At 37.5% G+C, this 24,229-nt stretch overlaps 1 protein-coding gene across 1 annotated transcript; it reads right to left on the reverse strand.

Moving 5' to 3' along the window:
* Positions 1-1,074: 1,074 nt before the first annotated feature.
* Positions 1,075-1,868, reverse strand: LOC149662098 (uncharacterized). Its single transcript, XM_089842274.1, has 4 exons — positions 1,816-1,868; positions 1,570-1,755; positions 1,447-1,509; positions 1,075-1,389 (listed from the first exon to the last, which is right to left on the reverse strand). Exons 1-4 carry the CDS (start codon positions 1,866-1,868, stop codon positions 1,122-1,124), a joined length of 570 nt encoding a protein of 189 aa, XP_089698400.1. The 3' UTR covers positions 1,075-1,121.
* Positions 1,869-24,229: the final 22,361 nt, after the last annotated feature.

A 24,229-nucleotide genomic window follows, 5' to 3' on the forward strand; every position in this document is an offset into this window, starting at 1 on the left:
AATTTTAAAAAATCTTTTAATAACATGTAAAATTAAAATACAACAATAATAAATGGTATATATTTGGAAAAAGTTAATATTTTTTTTTAGAAAAAGAGTTAAACATTTAAAGGATAATCAAACATTTCCATAAATGCCGTATTAAAATCATCGGGATGGCCGCGACAGGGGTAATGAATATTAAACATAAAAACGGGGAAGCAAATACCCACTATCTTATTGTATCGGGGACAGGATAGAGTTCTACAATAGAAAGCCTTTGAAATATTTCTATCGATTTCAGAAACCTCTCTTCCTTTACAAACGCAACACGGTACGAATGCGTATGAATGAGTTTCGAAGATTCTAAAATACATAGCTACTTTTACTTAACTATACTTTTTAATGGTAAAAATATCACTTACCCTGCAGATGCCCTTTCTACCGCTAAAGCTGCTGTAATTTCTAACGGTACTTGGGTTCTATAAAAAACACTCTTAAGAAACTAGAAGCTTAAAAACAACTAGTAAACTTTTAGCTTACAGAGAGTCCATCTCCTGTAACTGCGGCTGAGGATTATCTTCTGGGAGACCCATGTTTTTTAAAAGACTTTCTCGGATGAAGCGTTAAAAGAAAATGATAAAGTTTTCCCCGAGATATCTACTATTTCAAAAGAATTATTATTGGGCGTTGTCTCAAGGTTAACTACTTTTTAAGGCACTACGGTTGTTTAAGAGAGGGGATTCTTATAGAGTGTTTAAGCTTAATATAAAAAGATAAGAGACAAGTTTCGTTATAATATATATATTTTTATTGAGAATTAATTTGAGATAATAATTTAGGTAAGCGTCTACGATCAATAAGAAAACAGAAATGAGAATTATTTAAAATATGAACAGGATAATATTTTTGATGATAGGAGAAGCAGATGAGATGTTGGTATAAAGGACAGTCTCGAATAGGACAGAAGTAGAGCTTGTAGACAGTTGTACGTCGTTCCGGAACGCAGACAGTTTCCCTGATAGTGTAGTGGTTTGGAGAACGGCAATAACAATTAGGGCAGCGAGTAGGAATATCGTAGGTAGAACTATAAAATATAGGTTAAAATTAGTTTTTTATATAAAATAAGTCTCATTTCCAACTTACTTTAAGTCAATTTGTAGATCTTTTTCGTATTCGGGAAGTCGGTATGCTTTATATTTAGAAAGGAAATAGGTGTCTAGGAAAATGTTAATTGGATAGAAATTAGACTGATCCCAGGTAAGGCAGATGATAGTTTGGAAAAGAGGGCAGTTAGAATTAGCGCAAAAGTATAAAATATAGCGGGATTCAGTAGTACGAAAAATGACATGAGAATTAAATTCGGTGGAAAAACAACAAGAACACAATGTTGGATAGGGATATTTAAGACTGTAAAAATCATGTATTAGTTTATTAATTTTTAGATAATCATTTTTTATGCTTTACTTTAAATCAATTTGCATGCATGGGTATTCTTGAATCATTGCGTTGTAAAGTTCTTCGCTTTCGCTGTTTTAAAAATTTCTTGTTAGGTATCTTACAATTCCTCAAACTTATTTAAAACCTTACGTTTCTTCATCCGAGGATGATTCGGTAGAGACGACATCCGGGTCGTCCGCTTCGACGAACATATCAAAATTCGCGATTAATTCGTTTATTTCCTCCTCCATGCCATCTGGGATATCTTGCTCCTCGTGGATGATGATTGGATCAACTTCCAAATCATCCTCAATATCCCAGAGTTGGGGTAAAGCGCTATATAAAATAGATCCGGTATTAAAAAGTAATTTTAACTTGCTAGCTAAAATAACTTACAATTCCTCAGCCGGTTGAACAGCGTTTTGGTTAAAAGATTTTGCTGGACACATTGTAAAAGTTTTTTGGATTATGATGTAAAGTTTTTTGCGTTATGATGTGAAACTTTGAAATCCGTTCAGTTTATATACGAAATTTTCAAGGTTGTTAGCTTAAGAAGTCTAGTTAGGAATTTGTAATGAGCGTCGAGGTCATCCCCTGGTTTTCTTAGAAAAATATATTTAACTGTTGGTTTTTTATGTATTAACGATTTTAAAGAAGGGTCCATATTAATGAGCGTCCCTATCGAAAAATATTTATCAGTCGTTTTAAGAAGGGTGCATATTATAAATGTATAATTTTAAAAGAGGCCCTCACAACGTGCGTGTTTCTTATAAGATATTATTACTTTTCACAGACTTGAATGAAAAACAATTTTCGGAATTAAATACCACAGGCCAAACTGAGTTACAGAGTGGTCAGGATCTAAACTGTCTTTTTTGTGAAAAAGACGATATTGCTAGTTTCTCATCTATTGGTGGTGAAATTCATTACTGCGTTAACAATAATTGTGAAAAATTTAAAAAAGCCATTTATAAACAATACGGTAAAGTTTTAATCACCAATATTGAAAACGCTTACGCGATTCTGGACAATAGTTTTTTTTGTATCAATTGTAACCAGTTTTGTTACAAAGCTCAACGCCAAGAAAAAGAGTGTTCATACTGGGACAGTGAAGAGGAACCAAACTATTATTTGTGTAGCTTCCCCAAAAAATGAGAGAAATTTATTCGTACAATTTTAATGAAAAAAATATTATTGAACATGATTGTAAAAATAACGTACCTCGGTTAGGGACGTTATGTCTAATCGAAATTGAAGACAATCGTCAGAAATTTGCGCGAAAGTATAAAATAACTCACACAGTGATTAGAAAACTCGTTTGCGAAGAAATTTTGAAAAACAAGCGGGAGAGTTATGTTGTAGAACTATCTTGGGTCACTTTCTGTACAGTTGACTCATTATGTCAAATCGATACGGTTGATTGTGGTATTTACATCCCTACAACGGAGTGTAAACTAGGTCGGATTCATAAGTACTATAACAAACAAAACTGGCGTTGTCAACATCGAAAAGAGGCGGCCTACGTTCTGGGATACGTTTGTCACGACAGTGAGGCTGTTCAAGCAGTAATTAACACGGCGATTGATAAAATCATTTACGAATGCAACTCTACGCTGACGTATAAAAACCCATTTCGCAAGAATTACGCAACATCTAACAGCTTCAGCTCAAATTTCTTGAAGCTGTTATATATTAGTGTTGTAATCGATTCTTTACGGTTCGGCAGTTACTCTAAATCATCCTTATCAAATACACTGTCTAGATTTAGGGATACATTTTTTAAGGTTCGATACTCTTTTTGTAAAACCGGTCACTTTCGTGACAATATATCCATTGATAACGTGTATGAAGTGATTTTTTCAAAGAATGCCACCTATAAATCTTACGAAGATTTTCAAAATGCCAATCCATCTTTCCTAGAACTTGAAGGTGAAGATTGGGATTGGTAATTATGCCTCAATTCGGGAGTTACGTTTTTAATCAAGCTCTTGGTATCCATGTTGATGTTGTGCCCGCAGTACCGCGACTGGGTACGTTATGTTTAATCACAATTGAGGATAATCGTGAAAAATTTGGTGGAAAGAAGAGAATTGCCAAGTACGCTATCGAACAGCTTGTGTGTCGGGAAATGTTAAAAAACGTATATGAATGCATGGTCGTGCGTTTGAATTGGCCACACGCGTGGATAGAGTCGTGTCAAATCGATCCTAGAGATTGCGGTCGTCACGTTGTTACGACAGAATGTAAACTTGGTCGAATTCATAAATTCGATCCCAAAAAACAGTGGCGTTGTCAGCATTCGAATGAAGCAGCCTATATTTTCCAGTACGTGTGTCACGACAGTGATAGTGTTCAAGCAGTTATTAACACCGCTATAATAAAACTTTTATACGAATTAAACTCTCCTTTAATTGTAAAAAACCAATCGATTTTTGTTGGTAACTTTACTCCTACTACTTTTTCAGTAGTATTTTTGAAATTTGCGTATTTATATTCTGCAATTACGGAATTGAACAAATTCAATTTTTCGTTTATGGACTTGACATTCACTTTTAAAAATTATAAAAGAAAGTTTGCTTTTCTCGTACACCGTCATCATCCGTTTAAAGGTGTTAGCGGTGTATTTTATAACCCGATGATTACAATGTTTAAAAATGACCACTTAACGTATTTCAACAACGACTTGGAAAAACTAGATAAAATCTTAAAACGTAATTTTCCAAATTTTTCGTTTTACTATCGAAGAATTTAACCCCAGAAAGAACGCTGTCAATTATACTTTACAAGATAGTGAACCTTTTGGTGAAATAAAAAATTCAAAATGGACGTACCGAACGTTTTTGCTGTTGAATCACGTAAAAATGTAAATCATCGGTTTTCGAGTTACGTGTGTTACAAACCTATTAGTATTAAATCAGAAGGTGCAAACGCGATACCTCGATTAGGTACATTATGTTTGATCGAAATTGAGAACAATCGTATAAAGTTTGAAGGAAACAATCAAATATCAAAGCATGTTATTAATCAACTTGTACGTCGCGAAATGTTTAAAAACTTGTGGACTATCAACACCGTTAAAGTATCTTACTACCGAAGTGTATATTATCGCACACGAAATGATGGTGGTGAATGGGCGGAATTGGCCTCTATCGACACCAGAAATTGTGGACGCTACGTTTTTAGTACGGAATGTAAACTAGGAAGTATACATAAATACGACCCTAATGAACTTGATCAATGTCAAGATTCGAATGCAGCAGCGCACGTTCTGGGATACGTTTGTCACGATCAAGCTAGTGTTGAATCGGTATTAAATACTGCAATTATAAAACTTTTGTATGAATTCAACACTAGTTTGATCATAAAGAACAGACAGCACAATGACACCCCCTGGAATATATATATTATTACACCTATTAGTTATACTATTAATTTGTTAAAGTTATTATATATTAACATAGTTATTGAAGAATTGCATAGATATAGGTATTCTTTAATGTTTTTAACTTTCACTTTCGAAAAATTTAAAAATAAATTTACTCTCATTACAAGATCTCCATATCTTCCAGATATTTTGGAAGATAGAGATAGAGATGGACACCTAATATTAGCGTATGACCCCACTTTTAATGTATTTTCAAAAGACGCTCTTGATTATTATCATCGTCAAGACTTGGAACAGATGGAAACACGCTTTTTAAATTTATTTCCAAATTTTTGGAATGTTTATCGCAGAATTTAATCGTGATGTAATCAATACAAATAAACATTGTTTTTTAAAAATTTATTTCATCCTTTGATTTGTTTTTTACACCATTGACACAATCCTGTTTTAAAAAAATTCTGATCTAAAATAGGTAAGAGTACAGGATAAAAACCAAGAAGCGCTACTCCTGGGTTCATAGATATCATTCCACAAATAAGTCCTACAGGTACAGTTATGGGAAGGATAAGTAATAAACCACCTAAACAGACATTTTCTTTTACAACCTGTAAAACACGCTGCGTACAACATCGATTATTACAATATTCTTCAGTCTTAGATTTGCTTGTAGTTGAAACGTATTTCTCCGTTGGTGGTACATCTCTACCTATCTCATCGATAGAACAATGTATGGGTATGTTGCATGTCGAAAACCCTTTCACAATTGGACATTCCGGGGAATATTTCCGATGCTCCTCATTTACTTTATCATTAGCTTTCCAACTATGTAATGTTATATCACAATAAAAACATTTAACGGCGTCGCCCTTCTTTAAATAATAAAAACCATGTTTCGCAAACTCTGACGGTCTTATATTACTAACGGGGTAATCTTTAAAAGTTTAGAGCCGTAGTTTTTCCCAGTTCATTATAGCTTTACGTTTTGTCCCGAACTAATATAATTTCAACCACTGTTGCTGATATATCTTACAAATTTTATCTACGTCACAACACTACACGTGACTCACACGTGACTCACACGTGACTCGCATTTGATTGACAGGCGTGGGATTCTGAATTATGCAAATTATAATCATTTTCGCTTCATTTGCATGGTTTAAGGTCGGATCTCTGAATTATACAAATTTAGATCCTAATTTGCATAGTCAAAAGTGGGATTTCTGAATTATGCAAATTTGGATCATTTTCGGCTAATTTGCATGCCTAAAAGTGTGGTAACTTACTACTTGGGTGTCTGCTGTATATATGTTGAAAAGTAGTGGGCCGAGTACGCTGCCTTGGGGTACTCCATGCTGGACTGTCATGGGTGTGGAGTAATGCTTATTGTAGTAAGTGGATTGTTTGCGATTGCTGATGTAAGATGTGATCCATTTCAGCGCCATTCCCTCATCGCTAAGAAAAGGAAAGGCGATTACTATATACTTTTTAACAATCAAACGAGTGATCAGCCAGGACAACACTGGATTAGCTTTTGTGTCAAAGCTAATAAAAAGGGCGAAAAGCGATTTTATTCGATAGTTTTGGGTTAGGACTCAAATCGTACAATTTGAAAATACATCATCTAGCGCATCAGTTTCAAATACAAAATAAACAAATTCAAGACTTAAGATCTTCTCCATGTGGGCTTTACTCAATTGACTTCATTCATAAAATGTACAAAGGGGTGTGAAGGGGAGTCTGAAACGGATTATTAAATCCTATACAACATATCCTTTTTTAAACGATATTCTAGTTTGTTATTACGTTTATAAAATACTAAAAAGTTTTAAATGTGTTAAAAAAAATACTGTAAAGCGTCGTTGATTACTGGATTTTGTTATAAGAACCATCTACTCTATCGCTTCGAATTCATTGAGGGAAGAAACGAATTCCAGTACATGGTAATCTATTGTCTTCAAATGCCATGTATGTTTACCATATACTTTTTACATGGAACGAGTGAGAAAGGAAAAATTGCTCGAATAACGAAACAAAGACCTCCATTTGATGAGAAGATGATTCGGACGAGGGATTTTGAGTACGGAGACCAGGAAGAAATAATTGGAAAAATTATTTGCCCCGCAAGTACCATCATTCTCGAAAATATCGGAGATGGAGAAATTTTCAGTCGTTTGGGTCATGGACTTAATGCAATCGTAGCTGAAACCCACAAAATACGCAGCCCGCCACAACTACTGGAGGAAAAGGCGAAATTGCACGCGGATAATTTCTTACTTTGGGCGATGCGACAAATGAATGATACTAAAACCCCGGACAGCTTTTACCACGAACATTTATCTTTAGTTTTAAAGTAAAAACAAATTTGTAATTCATATTCCAAAATAAACAAATTTGATGAAAATATTTTTGTCTTGATTTATTTAACACATTACAAGTTTTCCGGATAATTAATATTAAGTGGTTCATAAAGATGTTTTACAATTTGAAGTTATATTTACTCCTATAAAAACGAATTAGGTCTCCTCCTCCTCCAATACTTTAAAAAATAATCAACATTTTAGTTTTTATAGATCGGGAAATCGAACGTGTCCAGGCATGACATATCCGGCTAATTTTTTTTTTCTTTCCGTCAAAAAACAACATAAAGCGCGAGGACGCTTTTTACTAGATGCTCGTATTATTTAAATTCGTTATTTTCCAGTTGAGCCAAAACCATTCATCCTCTGGTAGTCATTTCAAGAGACTTGAGGGAAGAAAATAAGGTTATACTCCAATATAAAGTTGTTTTAAAAAGGCGTAGTTTTACTTCGCATACTAACAAAACAGGAGACACAATAACTTCACAAATGAGTTGAGCAATACGATCTCCTTTCTCGACGAAAAACATCTCGTTTGAATGATTAAATAAGATAACCCCAACGTTACCAGTATAATCTCGATGTATAACTCCGCCTCTGAGAGTTTTTCAACGCTAAACCCGAGCGTTCGGCTGAAAAATTGAATTAACTTTAAAAAGACACCCCTTTTTAGGATGATTGTTCGGGAATTAAACCATACCAATGCGGGCGTAGCAATTTGAAGGAGCACGTATTTGAAGATCTGTTTCTATCAACATAGTTGATTGAGCAGGAATTTCATAATTTCGAGGAGAATACAAATCGAGTCCGGCTGAATTTACAGACCCTCTAGTTGGAATAATCGCTTCTTGAGAGAGCTTAACAACTTCCAACGTATTCATTTCAACGTTTGTAGCGTAAATACAAATTTTCCCACGTTCAGTTTTCTTTCCAATCTATATCTATATAAATCAAAGTCCTGACTGACTGACTGACTGACAGACTGACTGATAATCAACGCCCAGCCCAAACCGCTTGCCCTAGAAGGCTGAAAATTTGCAGGAACGTTACTCATAAGTAGTAGGCGCGTACTAAGAAAGATTTTTCCAATCCGCCGCCATCTTAAAAAATGGCGCCCAGAAATGTAAAAAATATTCTCTATACAATTAAGTACGCGCGTTTCAACCGATTTCAGAAATATTTAGTACAATGGTTTCCTTTAACCTATAGACGGGCTGAATGGTATTTTGGGTTCGATTTGTTGCCATCTTGTTAAATGGCGGCCAAAAACTTAAAAACCCTTCTTTCTGGAATAATGTCCGCGTGAAAAGTAATAAAAAATATCCCGACGGGCTGACGGACTGTGCCGATTGCCTTCGCTCCTAGGGTGCTACAAAAATATTAGTCATCAGTAAAATCTACACATTCTTTACATCATTTTAGATGGAAGTTCTTATTACACGCGAGCGACGCCGCGGGTAACGGCTAGTACTAAAATAAAATTTGAGTTGGGAAATCGAACGTGTCCGGACACGACATTTCCGGCTTAATGTTTTTTTTACCACTAACACCACCCCTGATCTTTACGTCATAAAAAAACGGGGGACGCTTTTAATTAGCCTTAGAAAATACATAGTACGGGTTCTATTGGGTTCCCTATGGGAAATAGCATGGGGTACCGCGGAAACACTCCATAGGTTTAACATGGGATTTTGAGGAGCTAGAACCCCCCTTTTCTCCCAACTGACCCCAGGACTCCGGTTGGATTTGTGGGCAAGCCCACCCTGAGGACCGTCATAAAGTGCAGGGTAATTGGGTAGTTTAAATAAATCACTGGTAAAAAGTAACTGGGAAACAGATATGCCGTCTATCCATACAAAGCATACAAGAATGAAATGTTACAAACAATGTGAATTAGATATATACAGGATTTTTTTGAACATGTACACTATGAGGTATTTTTTATATACAGAAATATAGAGATAAGAAATAAAGTTACCTGCGTGCGGCTCGATTATAAGCTAAAGACATGAAATGCTGGTAAAGATATAACCCTTGTTCGAGGACTATATCCACTGTCTTAATTTGAAAGCCTGGACCTAGACCTAACAGAGCAAACAAAGTACTATTTTTTGCTGCAAAAACCCAACGCCCGGACACCGTAAACGCGAAAAATTTTAAATTGCGATTTGGGAATAAGTTTTGGCCTTTAACGTGAAGGACTGGGTTAGGGTTAGTGGAGTTTCCCAGCAAATACCAACGTCAATCATTAAAATCTCAGTATCGGATACAAATACTAAGTCGGATTTAAACGTCTCCTGCTCGCCGGTAGTTGGGCATACGACGTTAAAAACCGGTTTACGCAGTTTAGAATAGTGGGGATCCTTAATGGAGGTAGTTAAGAACGTGAGACCTTTATTGTGCCGTTCGGTACGCTTATCCAGAACCGAGGAACGCTGCTGTGAGATGTGGCTTAAGGACTCAACGCGTCCACAGCCCGCTCGGCAAGTCCGATCCCCCTCTTAGCTGGCATTCCACGACACGCGAGAAGATTAAGTCTGAACTTAAGCTTCTCAAGATGCATACGTGCGTCCATTATTTGAGCGCGGTTACCCAGCCAGTGTTTGGAAGCGGTGGCGTCTCCCTGGTTAAGGCCTGAACCATAAACCTAGGACGTAAAGGAGGCCAAAAACGCGGCCCGAAGACCCGATTTAGTTACACCAGTGGAACCTAAAATGTAATTGCAATGTTCCAGACCCTAAGACACTACGGACAATGGGCACGGATTGGGCCCAAAGCGGTACGCGACAATTTGGTCTCGCCGTTATGGTCTCGCCGATTTGGTTTCGCCGTTTTGGTCTCGCCGTTTTGGTCTCGGGACAATTGGGTCTCGGGACAAATGGGTCTCGGGACAATTGGATCTCGGGACAATTGGGTCTCGGGACAATTGGGTCTCGGGACAAATGGGTCTCGGGAAAAATGGGTCTCGGGACAATTGCTTCTAGGGACAAATGGGTCTCGGGACAATTGGGTCTCGGGACCTAACCCAACCCAACATTGTTTGGGGGCAAGAAGATTATTTATATGAGTATTAAAAGCCCGCCTCTTACCACGAACAATTTATTAGCAATAATAGAAATATTTTGGAAAATGTGTCAGATAATTAATAGGAGAATATTTTGGAAAAGGTGGCAGCTAAATATTAGAAGAATATTTTGGAAAAGGTGGTAGCTAATTAGTAGGAGAATGTTTTGGAAAAGGTGGTAGCTAATTAATTGGAGCATATTTTGGAAAAGGTGGCAGCTAACTATTAGAAGAATATTTTGGAAAAGGTGGCAGCTAACTATTAGGAGAATATTTTGGAAAAGGTGGCAGCTAATTGGTAGGAGAATGTTTTGGAAAAGGTGGCAGCTAATTAATAGGAGAATATTTAGGAAAAGGTGGCAGCTAACTATTAGGAGAATATTTTGGAAAAGGTGGCAGCTAATTGGTAGGAGAATGTTTTGGAAAAGGTGGTAGCTAATTAGTAGGAGAATGTTTTGGAAATGTGGTAGCTAATTAGTAGGAGAATGTTTTGGAAAAGGTGGCAGCTAATTAATAGGAGAATATTTTGGAAACGTTGGTAGCTAGTTAATAGCACAATATTTTGGAAAAGGTGGCAGCTAATTAATAGGAGAATATTTAGGAAAAGGTGGCAGCTAATTAATTGGACAATATATTGGAAGAGGTGGCAGCTAACTAATAGGAGAATATTTTGGAAAAGGTGGCAGCTAATTAGTAGGAGAATGTTTTGGAAAAGGTGGTAACTAATTAGTAGGAGAATGTTTTGGAAAAGGTGGTAACTAATTAGTAGGAGAATGTTTTGGAAAAGGTGGTAGCTAATTAATAGGAGAATATTTTGGAAAAGTTGGCAGCTATTTAATAGCAGAATATTTAGGAAAAGGTGGCAGCTACTTAATAGGAGAATATTTAGGAAAAGGTGGCAGCTAATTGGAGAATATTTTGGAAAAAGTGGCAGCTAACTATTAGGAGAATATTTTGGAAAAGGTGGCAGCTAATTAGTAGGAGAATGTTTTGGAACAGGTGACAGCTAATTAATAGCAGAATATTTTGGAAAAGGTGGCAGCTAATTAATAGGAGAATATTTTGGAAAAGGTGTCAGCTAACTATTAGGAGAATATTTTGGAAAAGGAGGCAGCTAATTAGTAGGAGAATGTTTTGGAAAAGGTGGTAGCTAATTAGTAGGAGAATGTTTTGGAAAAGGTGGCAGCTAATTAATAGCAGAATATTTTGGAAAAGGTGGCAGCTAATTAATAGCAGAATATTTTGGAAAAGGTGGCAGCTAATTAATAGGAGAATATTTTGGAAAAGGTGGCGACGAATGATTGGGACCATTGCTTTGGAAAAGGAGGCAACTAATTAGGTAACCAAATAAGCACGAGACCAAACCGTCCCGAGGCCAAATAATCACGAGACCAAACCGTCCCGAGACCAAATAATCACGATACCAAATAGTCCCGAGACCAAATAATCACGATACCAAATTGTCCCGAGACCAAATAATCACGATACCAAATTGTCCCGAGACCAAATAATCACGATACCAAATAGTCCCGAGACCAAATAATCACGATACCAAATAGTCCCGAGACCAAATAATCACGATACCAAATAGTCCCGAGACGAAATAGTCCCGAGACCAAATAGAACCGAGACCAAATCGGTGAGACCAATTAGTCCCGCGACCAAATCGGCGAGACCAAAATGGCGAGACCAATTCGGTGAGACCAAATTGTTCTGCTCCGGGCCCAAAGCGTTAAGTTGGTTAATGGCGTTGAGCGAGTCCGCGTCCGCCATCTTTCGTGGAAGTAGAAAAAAACCCATTCGGTATGTAATGCGGGAGACTTAGAACCAGTTTACAAAAATTCCGGACAGAGGCGTCAAGGTTCTTTAGAAGACCCTTCGCTAACCGCAACAGAGTTAAAATGTGTGAGTAACGCGACAAAACAAAGATCCCTAGCATTACGATCTTTTGCTGAGGCTTAAGGCAACTTTTGCGAAGGAGTTCCAGGTGATGGCGAAGTTTGTCTAAAACGGGAGAGGTTTTACCATTATGACCAAAACTGATTCCAAGATATTTAAAAAGATCACCCGCTGAGATGGCGCGTACCGCGACGTCACACAGCGTAAAAGCTGGGTTGGGAGAGGTCAATATTTTCCCGGTTTTACTAATCTTACACAGCACGAGGGAGGAGCACTTCGCGGCGTTAACGCGCAGACCACGAGCAGAAAAGAACGTGGTAGCGAGGTCGAGTAGCGAACGCATACCGAATTCCGATTCCGTAACTAAAAATAGGTCATCAACAAAGGCCAGGACGTTAAGGCGATTGTCACCAATGGGGATACCAATGTCGCTGGGAAGAAAATCGAAGAGTTCGTCGAGGACCGCATTGAATAACAGGTGCAAGTGGGTCGCCCTGTTTCACGCCACGAGACAGAGAGTAGTGACAGCTTTGGATGATAGTTGAGGATGACGCGTTTGTATTAATAATATAAGATATGGTTTCTGGATCCAGAGACAAGGGAGATGGAGCCCGGTTAAGCTATGATGACCGACAAAATCAAAAGCTTTCGCGAGGTCAATTGATACAACGGATAGGGGACGGCGACGTTTCTTAGAGGAATTTATCACATAATGTAGAAGTAGTGTATTGGCCATTGCGCCGTCAGCCGAAACAAATGCTTCCTGAGCCGGATTAAGATTCAACGCGAAACGGAGGCGACCGGCGAGTATATTGTGAAACACCGAACTAGAAGTGAGAGTAAAGTTATCAGCCTCCAGTTAGTGCCACGTGAAAGGTCACCAGTTTTAGGGATAAGGACCGTCCGACACTTCTTCAGAGATAGGGGTAAGTCTTTTAAGTAGAAAAACACGTTAAATATGAACGCGAGGTCCTCAACTCAAGTGTTAACTGATCAGGACCAGGGGATGACGATTTTTGACGCGAACGTGTTTGCGAAATTTCCGCAACACAGAATGGAAAGTATGTATGACCCTTAGATGGTTTCGGAATGAATGGCTTGGAATGAGATGGGGACGGTGAAGAGAATAGATCTCCAAACGTACCTGCGATGTCGATCTCACTGGGTTGAACGGGGTTATCTTCGTGCGGGTCAAGAATGAGCTTAGAAAGCTTCTTTTGGTTCAACTTGTAAAGGGACTGAAATTAGGCGAACCGATGCCTCTTTTTAATTCTAGCGCTTACCTGATCAGCGGCTCGGCGTGAGGCTGGGACAGGTATCGTTACGAAACGAGAAGATGAGCAGTCGTTTAGTTCAGTGAGGGCACTCAGATCACCCACAAGGACCAAGATGCCTACGCCACGAAAATTGGCTTCAGTCGTAGCATTGGCCACATAAGAGTCGAAGAAGGACGAAAACAGCGCTTCTGGTTTGGCTGTTGGAGGAGGAACGGAAACGGCAATGGCAGCGGGAGGTGGCGTGGCAGACGTAGGTATGTCAGCACCAGGGTGCGCTAGACATTGAGAAGCAGACCTAGAATAGTTAGTGTTAGTAACAGAGGATGATTGGGTACGTAAATCGGCGACGAGAGTTTTATAAGACAGTTCGCGACGTTTGGCTTTGATCGCAGTGATCGGTCGAGCTGGAAATAATTCACCGATACTAAATCTTCAATGGGAAGATGTTACAGAGCATCACCGAAATTTTAAAACTAAGGAAACTTCAGACCCAGAGACAATTATGCAAACTATATCAATGAGGTAGGGCTCGGGGATCGGTTAACTATTATTCAAATAAATTCACATACCAAAATTTGTAAAACGAAGATTATATAAGAGTATTTCGTCTCGATTTTTTTCGGAAAAAGGTAGAGTGATTCAATTATTAATCGTAAGTATTTTTTCCGAAAAACTAAAATTTTCAACATAATCAGAAGAATTTTAGTCCAAAAACCTTTTTTGCGATACCTTTTATTCGATTTCGAATAAAAAATTATGATCCATACGTTTCTTGATACAAATGTGGTTTTGGTTTCTTTTATCGATTAGTATTTTGACGAGTAACCGCCAATATTATTTTTTACGATAAACTTTGATCTTTTTTAAATTTTTATAGCTATATATTGACAAAAAAACGCAAAGTTTAAATCATTGAAAAATGATTGTATTTAAAAACCTGATAATGGTATGAACTATCAATAAAAACATTGGTAATTGTCAATATTATCAGAAGTATAAAATACGTCTCTTCGAGAGAAGTGTACCACAAAGCGTGGTAACATGAGAACATTAAAAATAAGGTTGCTAAACCGAATCACATACGCGATAAATAGTACTGTTAAAAAATGTTGTCCATAGTTGGATGTAAATGGATCCAAACGGCTGACTCTGAGACAGCACAGTTTTTCATCTATTTTTGGATAACGTAACTCGTGTCCAAAAAGGGAGGGTCGAATGATAAGCCAGATTTGGAGTCTCATCCAAAATTGGAACCAGAATCATTTATTAAGGGATCAATTACTACCCAGAAATGGTCAGAATATAAAACACACATCAATCAAGTCCGCATTGGACAAATTTCTAACGAATATAGGACTAAAATCAAACCTTCATTGGACAAATTTCTAACCTATATTGGACTAATATCGAGCCCATATTGGTGTTATATCAAGCCGACGTTGGACAATTGTCGAACAAAATTGGACTCATATGAAGCCAATATAGAGGCTAGATTTTTTATTTCACCGAGTGATGATTGTTTTGGAAACGTTTTGTTCTCGACGTCTCCATCTGTCTGTGTGTTTGTGTGTCTGACTGCCTGTTTTAACACCCCAGGGGATCGCGTTCGCAGTTTCCTAATCTGAACAAAAGTGTTCTCAATTTTCGGTTCGTATTCACAGTTCCCGGATATCTGAAAACTGTACTGACCACAATTCCATTAACTGTCATCACCAATCTAACTACACCATTTTAATGTCTTTCACACACTCGCGAAAGTGGCATACTCTAGGAAAAAGTCTCTTAAAACGATTCAACTAGAAGTATGATAAGCAACTTCAGATAAAAATAATTAATATCATATAATTTTATAAAATATTTGAGAAGAACCTCTCTTAACCGAAAAATCTGTAGTCAAAGTTTGTAAAGGACGAGTAACGAAGATTGGGTATGAAGTCGATAGACTGGATACATTTAATAGTTTGTGTAAAGCTAAAGCTAGATTCCCACTCGACCGAAAAAACCCGGCGGAAATCACACAGCAAACGGTAGAAATTTTAACTTACGCCGGAGTCCGGCGGTAGACCGTTCACACTACGACTGAATTTTCAGTTTGGCGGTAGATATTTTTGGGTCACGTGACAGATTTGAGTTGTTTCAACAACATCTATTTCACACTCTGAATTGGTATCTTTGTCCCCTTGTCGCTTAGATCGTAAAATAATTGATATTTTCCAACCTACTCAGTAAAGTCTTCCCTATTAACATCTTATCTCTTTTTACTTTCGTAAGTTTAATTTTTCTTTATTGGTGGTATGTTTCCGATAAGCCTTGGTCAACCACAAAAAAAAGGCGGCTATCAATCGATCTCGCGTGTGCTTGCGCTCTTGAAATTTATGACGTTGTCAGTGGGATAATTTCATTGGCTGAGACTCCGGCGTAACGCCGAACACGACCGAAAAAATAGAACACAACTTACGCCCGACCGAACGGAAATTCCGTCGGGCTCGGCGTAAAGATTTTTCAGTCGAACCCCTTTCTGCCGGGTTTCCGTCGTGTTTTCCGTCGAGTGGGAATCTAGCTTTAGTTCGCACTTGACCAAAAACACGACGGAAACATTTGCGTAAGTACCTCTGCGGTAAAACATCTTCAGCATAACGCGACCGAAACACATTTCGGTCGGACAGAATTGGTGTTCTATTTTTGACGCAGTGGCCGACGTAAAGTGATTTTCATAACCAATCAAAATTCGTTTCGAGATGAAGCTTCTGTTGACGTCATATTAGGCGAGTTTTTTATCGCCACTTTGGGGTTTTTCCACTCGCCAGTCGCCTTCGCCACATTTGCATGTCATGAACTTTTGAATCTGAATTCTCTAATCGGACTTGATCGTGAGTGTTTGTATCTAATAAACCTTCGATTTGAATCTCTGACCTTCATTTGGTAGAAGTTAGCTCCCTAATTAAGATACCATCAAGGGAAAATCAAAGTCCAAGGCTTGAGTTCTTTTGGCTCTGAGCCTCAATTCCAAATCGTGCCACGTGACTACCGGTCGACCGCCCTTTTTGGTATAAATTCTGTCGTATATGTGAACCGAACAAAAATCTTGCCGTCGAAGGGCTGCGTAAAACTCAATTTCTTGACGCAGCGCTAAAGTTTTCTGTCGTCATTTTCGGTCAAGTGGGAACCTAGCTTAAAGCGAAAAATTGAGACTTTACTACACTGTACCATGAAACTCTTTCCAAAGTTATTATAGGATATTGCGGTCCGCGACAATTTGGTCTCGCCGTTATGGTCTTGCCGATTTGGTCTCGCTGATTTGGTCTCGCCGTTTTGGTCTCGGGACAATTGGGTCTCGGAACCTAAGTCAACCCAACCTTGTTTGGAGGTAAGAAGATTATTTATATGAGTATTAAAAGCCCGCCTCGTAACACGAACAATTTATTAGAAATAATAGAAATATTTTGGAAAAGGTGTCAGATAATTAATAGGAGAATATTTTGGAAAAGGTGGCAGCTAACTATTAGGAGAATATTTTGGAAAAGGTGGCAGATAATTAGTAGGGGAATGTTTTGGAAAAAGTGTCAGCTAATTAATAGGAGAATAGTTTGGAAAAGGTGGCAGCTAATTAATAGCAGAATATTTTGGAAAAGGTGGCAACTAATTAATAGGAGAATATTTTGGAAAAGGTGGCAGCTAATTAGTAGGAGAATGTTTTGGAAAAGTTGTCAGCTAATTAATTGGAGAATATTTTGGAAATGGTGGTAGCTAATTAGGTAACCAAATAATCACGATACCAAATAGTACCGAGACCCAACCGTCACGATACCAAATAGTCCCGAGACCCAACCGTCACGATACCAAATAGTCCCGAGACCCAACCATCACGAGAACAAATAATCACGATACTAAACAGTCCCGAGACCAGATAATCACGATAACAAATAGTCCCGAGACCAAATAATCACGATACCAAACAGTCCCCGAGACCAAATAATCACGATACCAAATAGTCACGAGACCAAATAATCACGAGACCATATCGATGAGACCAATTGGTCCCGCGACCAAATCGGCGAGACCAAAATGGCGGGACCAATTCGGCGAGACCATATTGTCCTGTTCCGTGAGAATTGATATCGTTAGTTAATAAAAACGGAATAGAGAAATCGTTCTCAAGTAAATAATGAAAATATGTTTCAAGTGTGACTCTCTGAAATATAGTGTACGGTATGGGACGAGTGGATTTTTACTTCTCCCGAGAGACAGGCTTTGTACTTTACGTGTCTGTCTGTGATTTGTTACCTCTCCGAGTGACGTATGTCACGGAGAGGTTCTGTAACGATCGTGTCTGTCTGTCTGTCTGTCTGTCTGTCTGTGTGTCTGTCTGTCTGTTGTTACACCCACGTGACCGCGTTCGCACTTTCCAAATCGGAGCAAACGTGTTCGCCATTTCCGAACTGCTTTCACAGTCACGGAAATGGCTCCTCTACTTGAGTTCTCACACCACCATCTTCTGGTCTTTGTCCATCCCACACGGACACCAGTCTGTACTTACTGGCTTCTAATCACCACCATCTTTTGATCTTCGTCCATCCCACATGGACACCAGTCGGAACATACTGGCTTCTAATCACCACCATCTTCTGGTCTTCGTCCATTCCACTTGGACACCAGTCTGTACATACTGTCTTCTAATCACCACCATCTTCTGGTCTTTGTCCATCCCACTTGGACACCAGTCTGTACATTCTGGCTTCTAAACACCACCGTCTACTGGTCTTACGTCTATTCCACATAGACACCAATCTGTCTCATTGGCTTCTACTCCATTATCATCGTTTGATTTTAGGATATACGCGGCGATCAGCTAGGGTTACGAGAAACGTCTAGCCTCCCTAAGGTGGGATCGCCACCAAAGGTTTTCGCAATTGCGCTTTTTCCTTACTATTATAATGGAAACGAATCGTATATATACCCCAAATTTGAAAAAAGCGGGTGAGAGGGGTACCCTTCACTTTAAACGTCAATATTAGCAAAGTTTGAGATGATAATAGGTATAACTTTATTTTAAACGATTTAACTATTATTAATGTTAATTATTGAAGATTAAAATAATTAAAAATAATTATATTTATTTAAATATTAAGTTAATCTTGTTTCTCAACTCAAAATTAATACGGAAAGAGTTAAAAAGCAGTCTATGTTTTTGTCTGTGTGTGTCCGTCCATTGTTACACTAGTGCGTCGCGTTAGCAGTTAGCCTTGTGTTGATGTGTGAAAAATCATACAGAACCTTAATATTCCCTTTTTCCATAATATAAAGTGAATATGTGGAAGTATTTTTCGTGATTATGATGCATTAAGTACTTTTGTAGCTTTAAAGCTCTGTTTCATTTTGATATTCCAAAGATTTTTTTTAATATTGTTATTTGAAATGGCTGTTTACATATTGCTTAAGCTATACTACATCTGTATATAGAATAATCCTTGGTTTAGTGATTTCATGAAGAAAACTAAGACCAAGACTCCGGCGGGTGTCTTAAGTATCATCCATAATAGGCTTAGTGAAACAAGGAGTAAATAATTGAGGCCGGAGGTGAAGTAAACTCTGGGCTTTGATTTTCGTGTCTGAAATGAAGAGGCATCAACGGATCAGAGTGAGCCGAAAGTTAAATACACTATTAAATAATCAGGTTAAGATTTTATAATAGAAGAAAAGATCATGGTGGCAATTAGAATAGTAAAAGGGCCAATGGTAAACGGGTAGTAGCTACAGACTTTTTATTCTCTTTATAGTGCGCATTGACTATTAGTGCGTCTAGCTACAATTTAGATTTGGTGTTATTTAACGTTAACATTCATGTTGGCAAACTAAGAATATTGTTGAGGTGAGACGAGACGATAGTGTTTACACTGCAAACCAGTTGTGAATGTAGCTATCAGAATATACGGTAAACAGCTGAAGCGAAGACTTCATTTCCTGATCTTTTCCCCATTGACTGATATCTATGTGTCCAAGATTTATCCTTATTGGATGTAAAATGTCGTCTGCTTTACTGTATTATTCGCTATGCTTGGAATACTGCTTCAATATTTCGTAAATTTTTACTTCAAAAAAGAGAAATAAATCCATATCTAGGTAAATAAGTTTGTAGTAGTAGACCTCTTGACTCGGAGAGGTAATATTTTGGTTTTCCCAACTTGTTTTAACTTCTGCAATTGTTTATCAATAAAGAGAAATGATTGCATATCTAGGTAAATAGTTATGTCGGTGATCCTCAAATATAATTGCACTTCCCCTTTTTACCTTAACCCTTTTATATTACACTAACCCCTTTTTTGTTCGAATCAAGGGCGTTTACGTTGAGACAAAAAAAAATCGAAGACAAAAATCGAATTAAAGCTAGCATTATCTATTATCCCCTTCTGATGTTACACATTAATAGTTGTTGCTTTTATCGTCATTTTGACGATACGGTAAGCGGTATTGCGAGATCCCTATGGCGAAAATATCACAGATATACGCTTTCGGTGCTTGGTGGAAAGTATTTTGCTATAGAGTCCACTAACGTAATAACTATGACTTTTTGAAATTGGGTTTTATCGAAAAGATTGTAACAATAATTGAGTTTGGCGATCTGATCATAAATAACTGATACGGAGAAAAGCGTATGCATGTTAAATTCTAATAAAAAATATTAGTGACAATATTCCAGATGAAAGTCTACTTCTAAAAATGATTTGGATATTTTTTACAAAGCTTAAATAACAAAATATTTCGCTAAAAGTTAGACTTCAAAGCAAGTGGATTTAATAATATAAAATATTTTTAATTTAACCGAACGTAGAGTACGACCCTTTTTTCTACATAATTGTTTTTCGGAAAATTTTGTCGATTGATTACATTTGTCGGTTAAAATCTTCCTTAGATTATTCAATCTTAAAAAATATCATCTAAAATTGTTGTATTGTTTAAACGAATAAACTTCTGAATAGTTTCCGATTATTTGTAGCCAATCGTATTTTTCGAAAAAATCGACCAAAAAACCCCGAGCCCTACAATGAGGTATACGTAGCCTTGAGACTATGAGGATTGGGAATCCAAGAAAGGAAGATTCTGAATCCTCCTAGTCTATGAACCGTATAATCATATACGAATGTTAAAATTAACTTCACCTAATTGATCTGCAGTTCCATACTGAGTGAAGAAGAGGAAAAAATAATGTACTTGAAAAGATGGAAAGAAAAATTAGAAAAATTAAACGTGCAGCAAGCAAAAATCACCCTCCAGGATCAAAGAAATACTAAATATAAATCAGATATTGAAAAAGCCATTAAGAAGTTGGATAGCGACATAATTGACCACAAGGTAAATATGATTTGCAAAACATTCAGAAGTTTTGCAAATAAATGTTTTCCAGGAAAATGCGAAAAAGAAAACTATGAAAACAGAATCCCAAGTAGAGAATTAAGAATAAATTTATTTGCTTATCAAAGTCAGATAATTTTTAATTTGTTATTATGTCATGATATTGTAAAGTAATGAATGTTGTAAACCGTTTAAAAATGTATCAATAATAATTACCTTTATCAAAGTCAGTATTGCTTTTTCGCATTAAATTCTCGGATAATGTAACTACAAAGTAACTATGCTATCGTGGTGTTCCATTAGGTGTTCTCATAGGTGAGAGATTCGGAGGAGGTAATTACAAAGTAACTGTGTTTCCGTGGTGTTCGTGGTGTTCCCTTAAGCGAGAGACTCGGATAAGGTAACTACTAAGTAACTATGTTACCATGGTGTTCCCTTAGGTGAGAGACTCGGATAAGGTTAGTTTTGAGACTCGGATAAGGTAACTACTAAGTAACTATGTTACCATGGTGTTCCCTTAGGTGAGAGACTCGGATAAGGTTAGTTTTGAGACTCGGATAAGGTAACTACTAAGTAACTATGTTACCATGGTGTTCCCTTAGGTGAGAGACTCGGATAAGGTTAGTTTTGAGACTCGGATAAGGTAACTATGTTAACGTGGTGTTCCCTTAGTTTTGGGACTCGGACAAAGTATCTATGTTACCGTGGTGTTCCCTAAGGCGAGACACTAACATCAAAGGAGAGTTAAAGTTTGGAGGCAAACTTATCAGCAGCACTAGAGAGGAATTGGGTCCATTTTAAAACAAGGTCACCTTCGGATAGTTCAAAATCTCTATGCCGGTTGTCATAATGAACTTTCTGTCGCCTTTGCGCTTTTTCTTAAACTATTACATGCCTCTTCTAGAGAGTGAATCACTCTGGGCATAACCTTGAGGCCATAAGCCTTTCCAGTTTCACTTGTGACGTCAATATTGAACGTCTTCGAATCTACTTATGAGCACGCGGTGCAGATTTCTCGTCCAAATATAAGTTCGGCGGGGCTAAACCCGGTCGAGTCATTGACGGCGGTTCTTATTGTCATGGCGTATTGTTGCAGCCCCTGATCTCATTCCTGATGATTATCAGTAACGTAAGACACCACCATGGTGCCAATAATCTGATTGAGCCTCTCAGTAAAACTTCCTTGAGGGTGATACAACGAGGTTGAGGTTAGAAGCTTTCATTCTTCTTAGTCAACGTGCGAACAACTCTAAAAAAGGCGCAAGAATCGCTATTTTGGTAATTGAATGTTTTTCATTTTATCGAATGTTCTGTTACATTTATATAGCTTCCAATTACAACTCGGATGTTTGCAACATGAACTCATTCGATCCTTCATTACACGACAACAAACGCGGGTTCGATCTGTTATATAAAGTGCCTTTAGGATCGACTTATAGAAAGAAAGATGGAACTCTAGTCAAATATGTTACAATTTCAAGACAAAAGAACAATGGAAATATGTTTTTAAATATTCGTTCATTCCGATTTTCAACCGAGATTAAAAGATGGTTACTAACGCAAGACGGTGTCGTACTAGCCGATACACACATCGCGAAATTTAATGATGCGAAAGATAATATCCGACTTTCAAATTCGTTTAGAGGTCAAGATCATTTGCTTTAATCACCCGCTCAGTTAATTTACCCTTTGTCGGAACACAATACCGATAGAGCGTGGATAACTATTTTAAACACGGGGGTAGAACACAATATCGTAATAACCCGTCCAAAAAAAGAATTCGTGTAATATTACTGGGATAATGCTAACTCCCGAAGAATGGAATGTTCCAAAATATCTAATTCCGACAATACAATTTATATTTTCACCTTCTAAATTGAGAGAGGATTTTGAAGCGCAACAAACATTAGCTTATCTTCTTACGAGGGAAATAAATAAAATAGCGGAGACTTCGTGTGTTGGTTGCCAAAACTCGTACGAAAACATACTGGGGCACCTCTGCATGACCTTAGATTGGATTGATAGTTTCCTCGTTCTTCGATCAAGCCGTTCAAAATTTACGGATGTATGAGGTATCAACTTTTATCAAACCGTTTTAAGCCGCGTCCCCGAGAACTCTCAAGAAACTACCGATGCAGTTAATAGTTTGTTAAATTTAGAAGACTTTAAAACCGATCTTCCGAATCAAAAAAATAAACACGATACAATTACTTCCCGTTTCTTCACCAGTTATGAAACTGAAATTAAATATTAAATTTCATTTTATATTTTTAACTAGGTTGTGTACTTTGGTTTTGGGAATTTCCATCTGTTTAATAGCTTTTTTAAATTTAAGTTTGCTATTTTCAGAAAAGAAATAATCTGTTTTGTCTGTGTATACCATTATAAATGTCTTTTTTAACCGCGATTTCTCTTCTGGAGAAATGTTGGTGTGTCTGTTTTATATCAATAAACATATTTAACATAATATATATATGACAACTCTTTTTTATTTATGCTGATCATAAGATGATACGACTCTCATCATAATGGACGCGTTTTATATTCATTGCATATCAACCGCGTCTTTGGATTTTTTCAATGACAATTCTAGTAGTAAGTTTAAGATTTTATTCCCAAAACAAATACATTTACACGGGAACTATGAATGTCGGTTGAAAGAGTTGATAATGCCTTTGCAACATGAAAATGTCCCGGATGACTGTACCCATTTTCACTTAGTTTCATCTGAAAAAGTTACTGAAAATTCCTCAACACACGTCATGGACTGGGAAAAATTTGTGAAAGGTAAACGGTCCGCGGGGGGTTATGAATTATACAGACTTTAAGAAGAATGGCTTCACAATCTCGGCTACAGTAATTCCGATGGACGATTCAATTTTAGACTTTTTGAAAGTAAAAGATTTACGACAGATTCGAATTATAAAGAGATTAAAACTATAATGAAAAGGTACGCTGAAATTAAAGTTTCAAATGGGGTTTTGGTTAAATTTAGTCCTGAATTGGCTACATTATTACGGTTTAAGTGTTAAGAGGATAATGAGGGTTGGGTCGTGTTTCGGGGGATAGTTAGGTCTGATGAATTACCACATGTTGAGGACATGGAACCGGGGGTAATTATAAACTCCGAAACGTCATTAATTTGCGAAGCGCAGAAAATTTCCCACATAGACGAATCTATTGAACTCAATATCACATCCGGCTACTATGTTAGTATAGAAGAGATTTATAACTCCATGATCCAGGTAATTCCCCGTGAATTTAGAAATAAAGTAACAATATCTAAATCGTATGATGGGAAAACACGGATAGCTACTAGCGAACCCGTCTCTATAAACGTTGCCTACGGGATGATAATTAAGGCCAGTTCTCCGTAGGGTTTTCAGACTGTATTTCTGACATTTTATTTCGCCTTTAATATCCGCTAGGCGCGCTCTTAGCTATCCCTTCGGTGACGCGACGCTACGATTTGAATTTTT

Source organism: Phalangium opilio, unplaced genomic scaffold (assembly GCF_054372755.1).
Source record: "Phalangium opilio isolate 3A_F unplaced genomic scaffold, DU_Popi_V2 ptg000063l_1, whole genome shotgun sequence".
Taxonomy (NCBI): Eukaryota; Metazoa; Arthropoda; class Arachnida; order Opiliones; family Phalangiidae; genus Phalangium; species Phalangium opilio.

Excerpts from the sequence above, each read along its gene's own strand:
- LOC149662098 (XM_089842274.1), bottom strand. The coding sequence starts at position 1,868 with ATGTGTCCAGCAAAATCTTTTAACCAAAACGCTGTTCAACCGGCTGAG. Across the intron at positions 1,510-1,569 it reads TCATCCTCGGATGAAGAAAC|CGAAAGCGAAGAACTTTACA; the intron begins GTAAGGTTTTAA and ends TTTTTAAAACAG. Across the intron at positions 1,390-1,446 it reads TGCATGCAAATTGATTTAAA|TCTTAAATATCCCTATCCAA; the intron begins GTAAAGCATAAA and ends TGATTTTTACAG.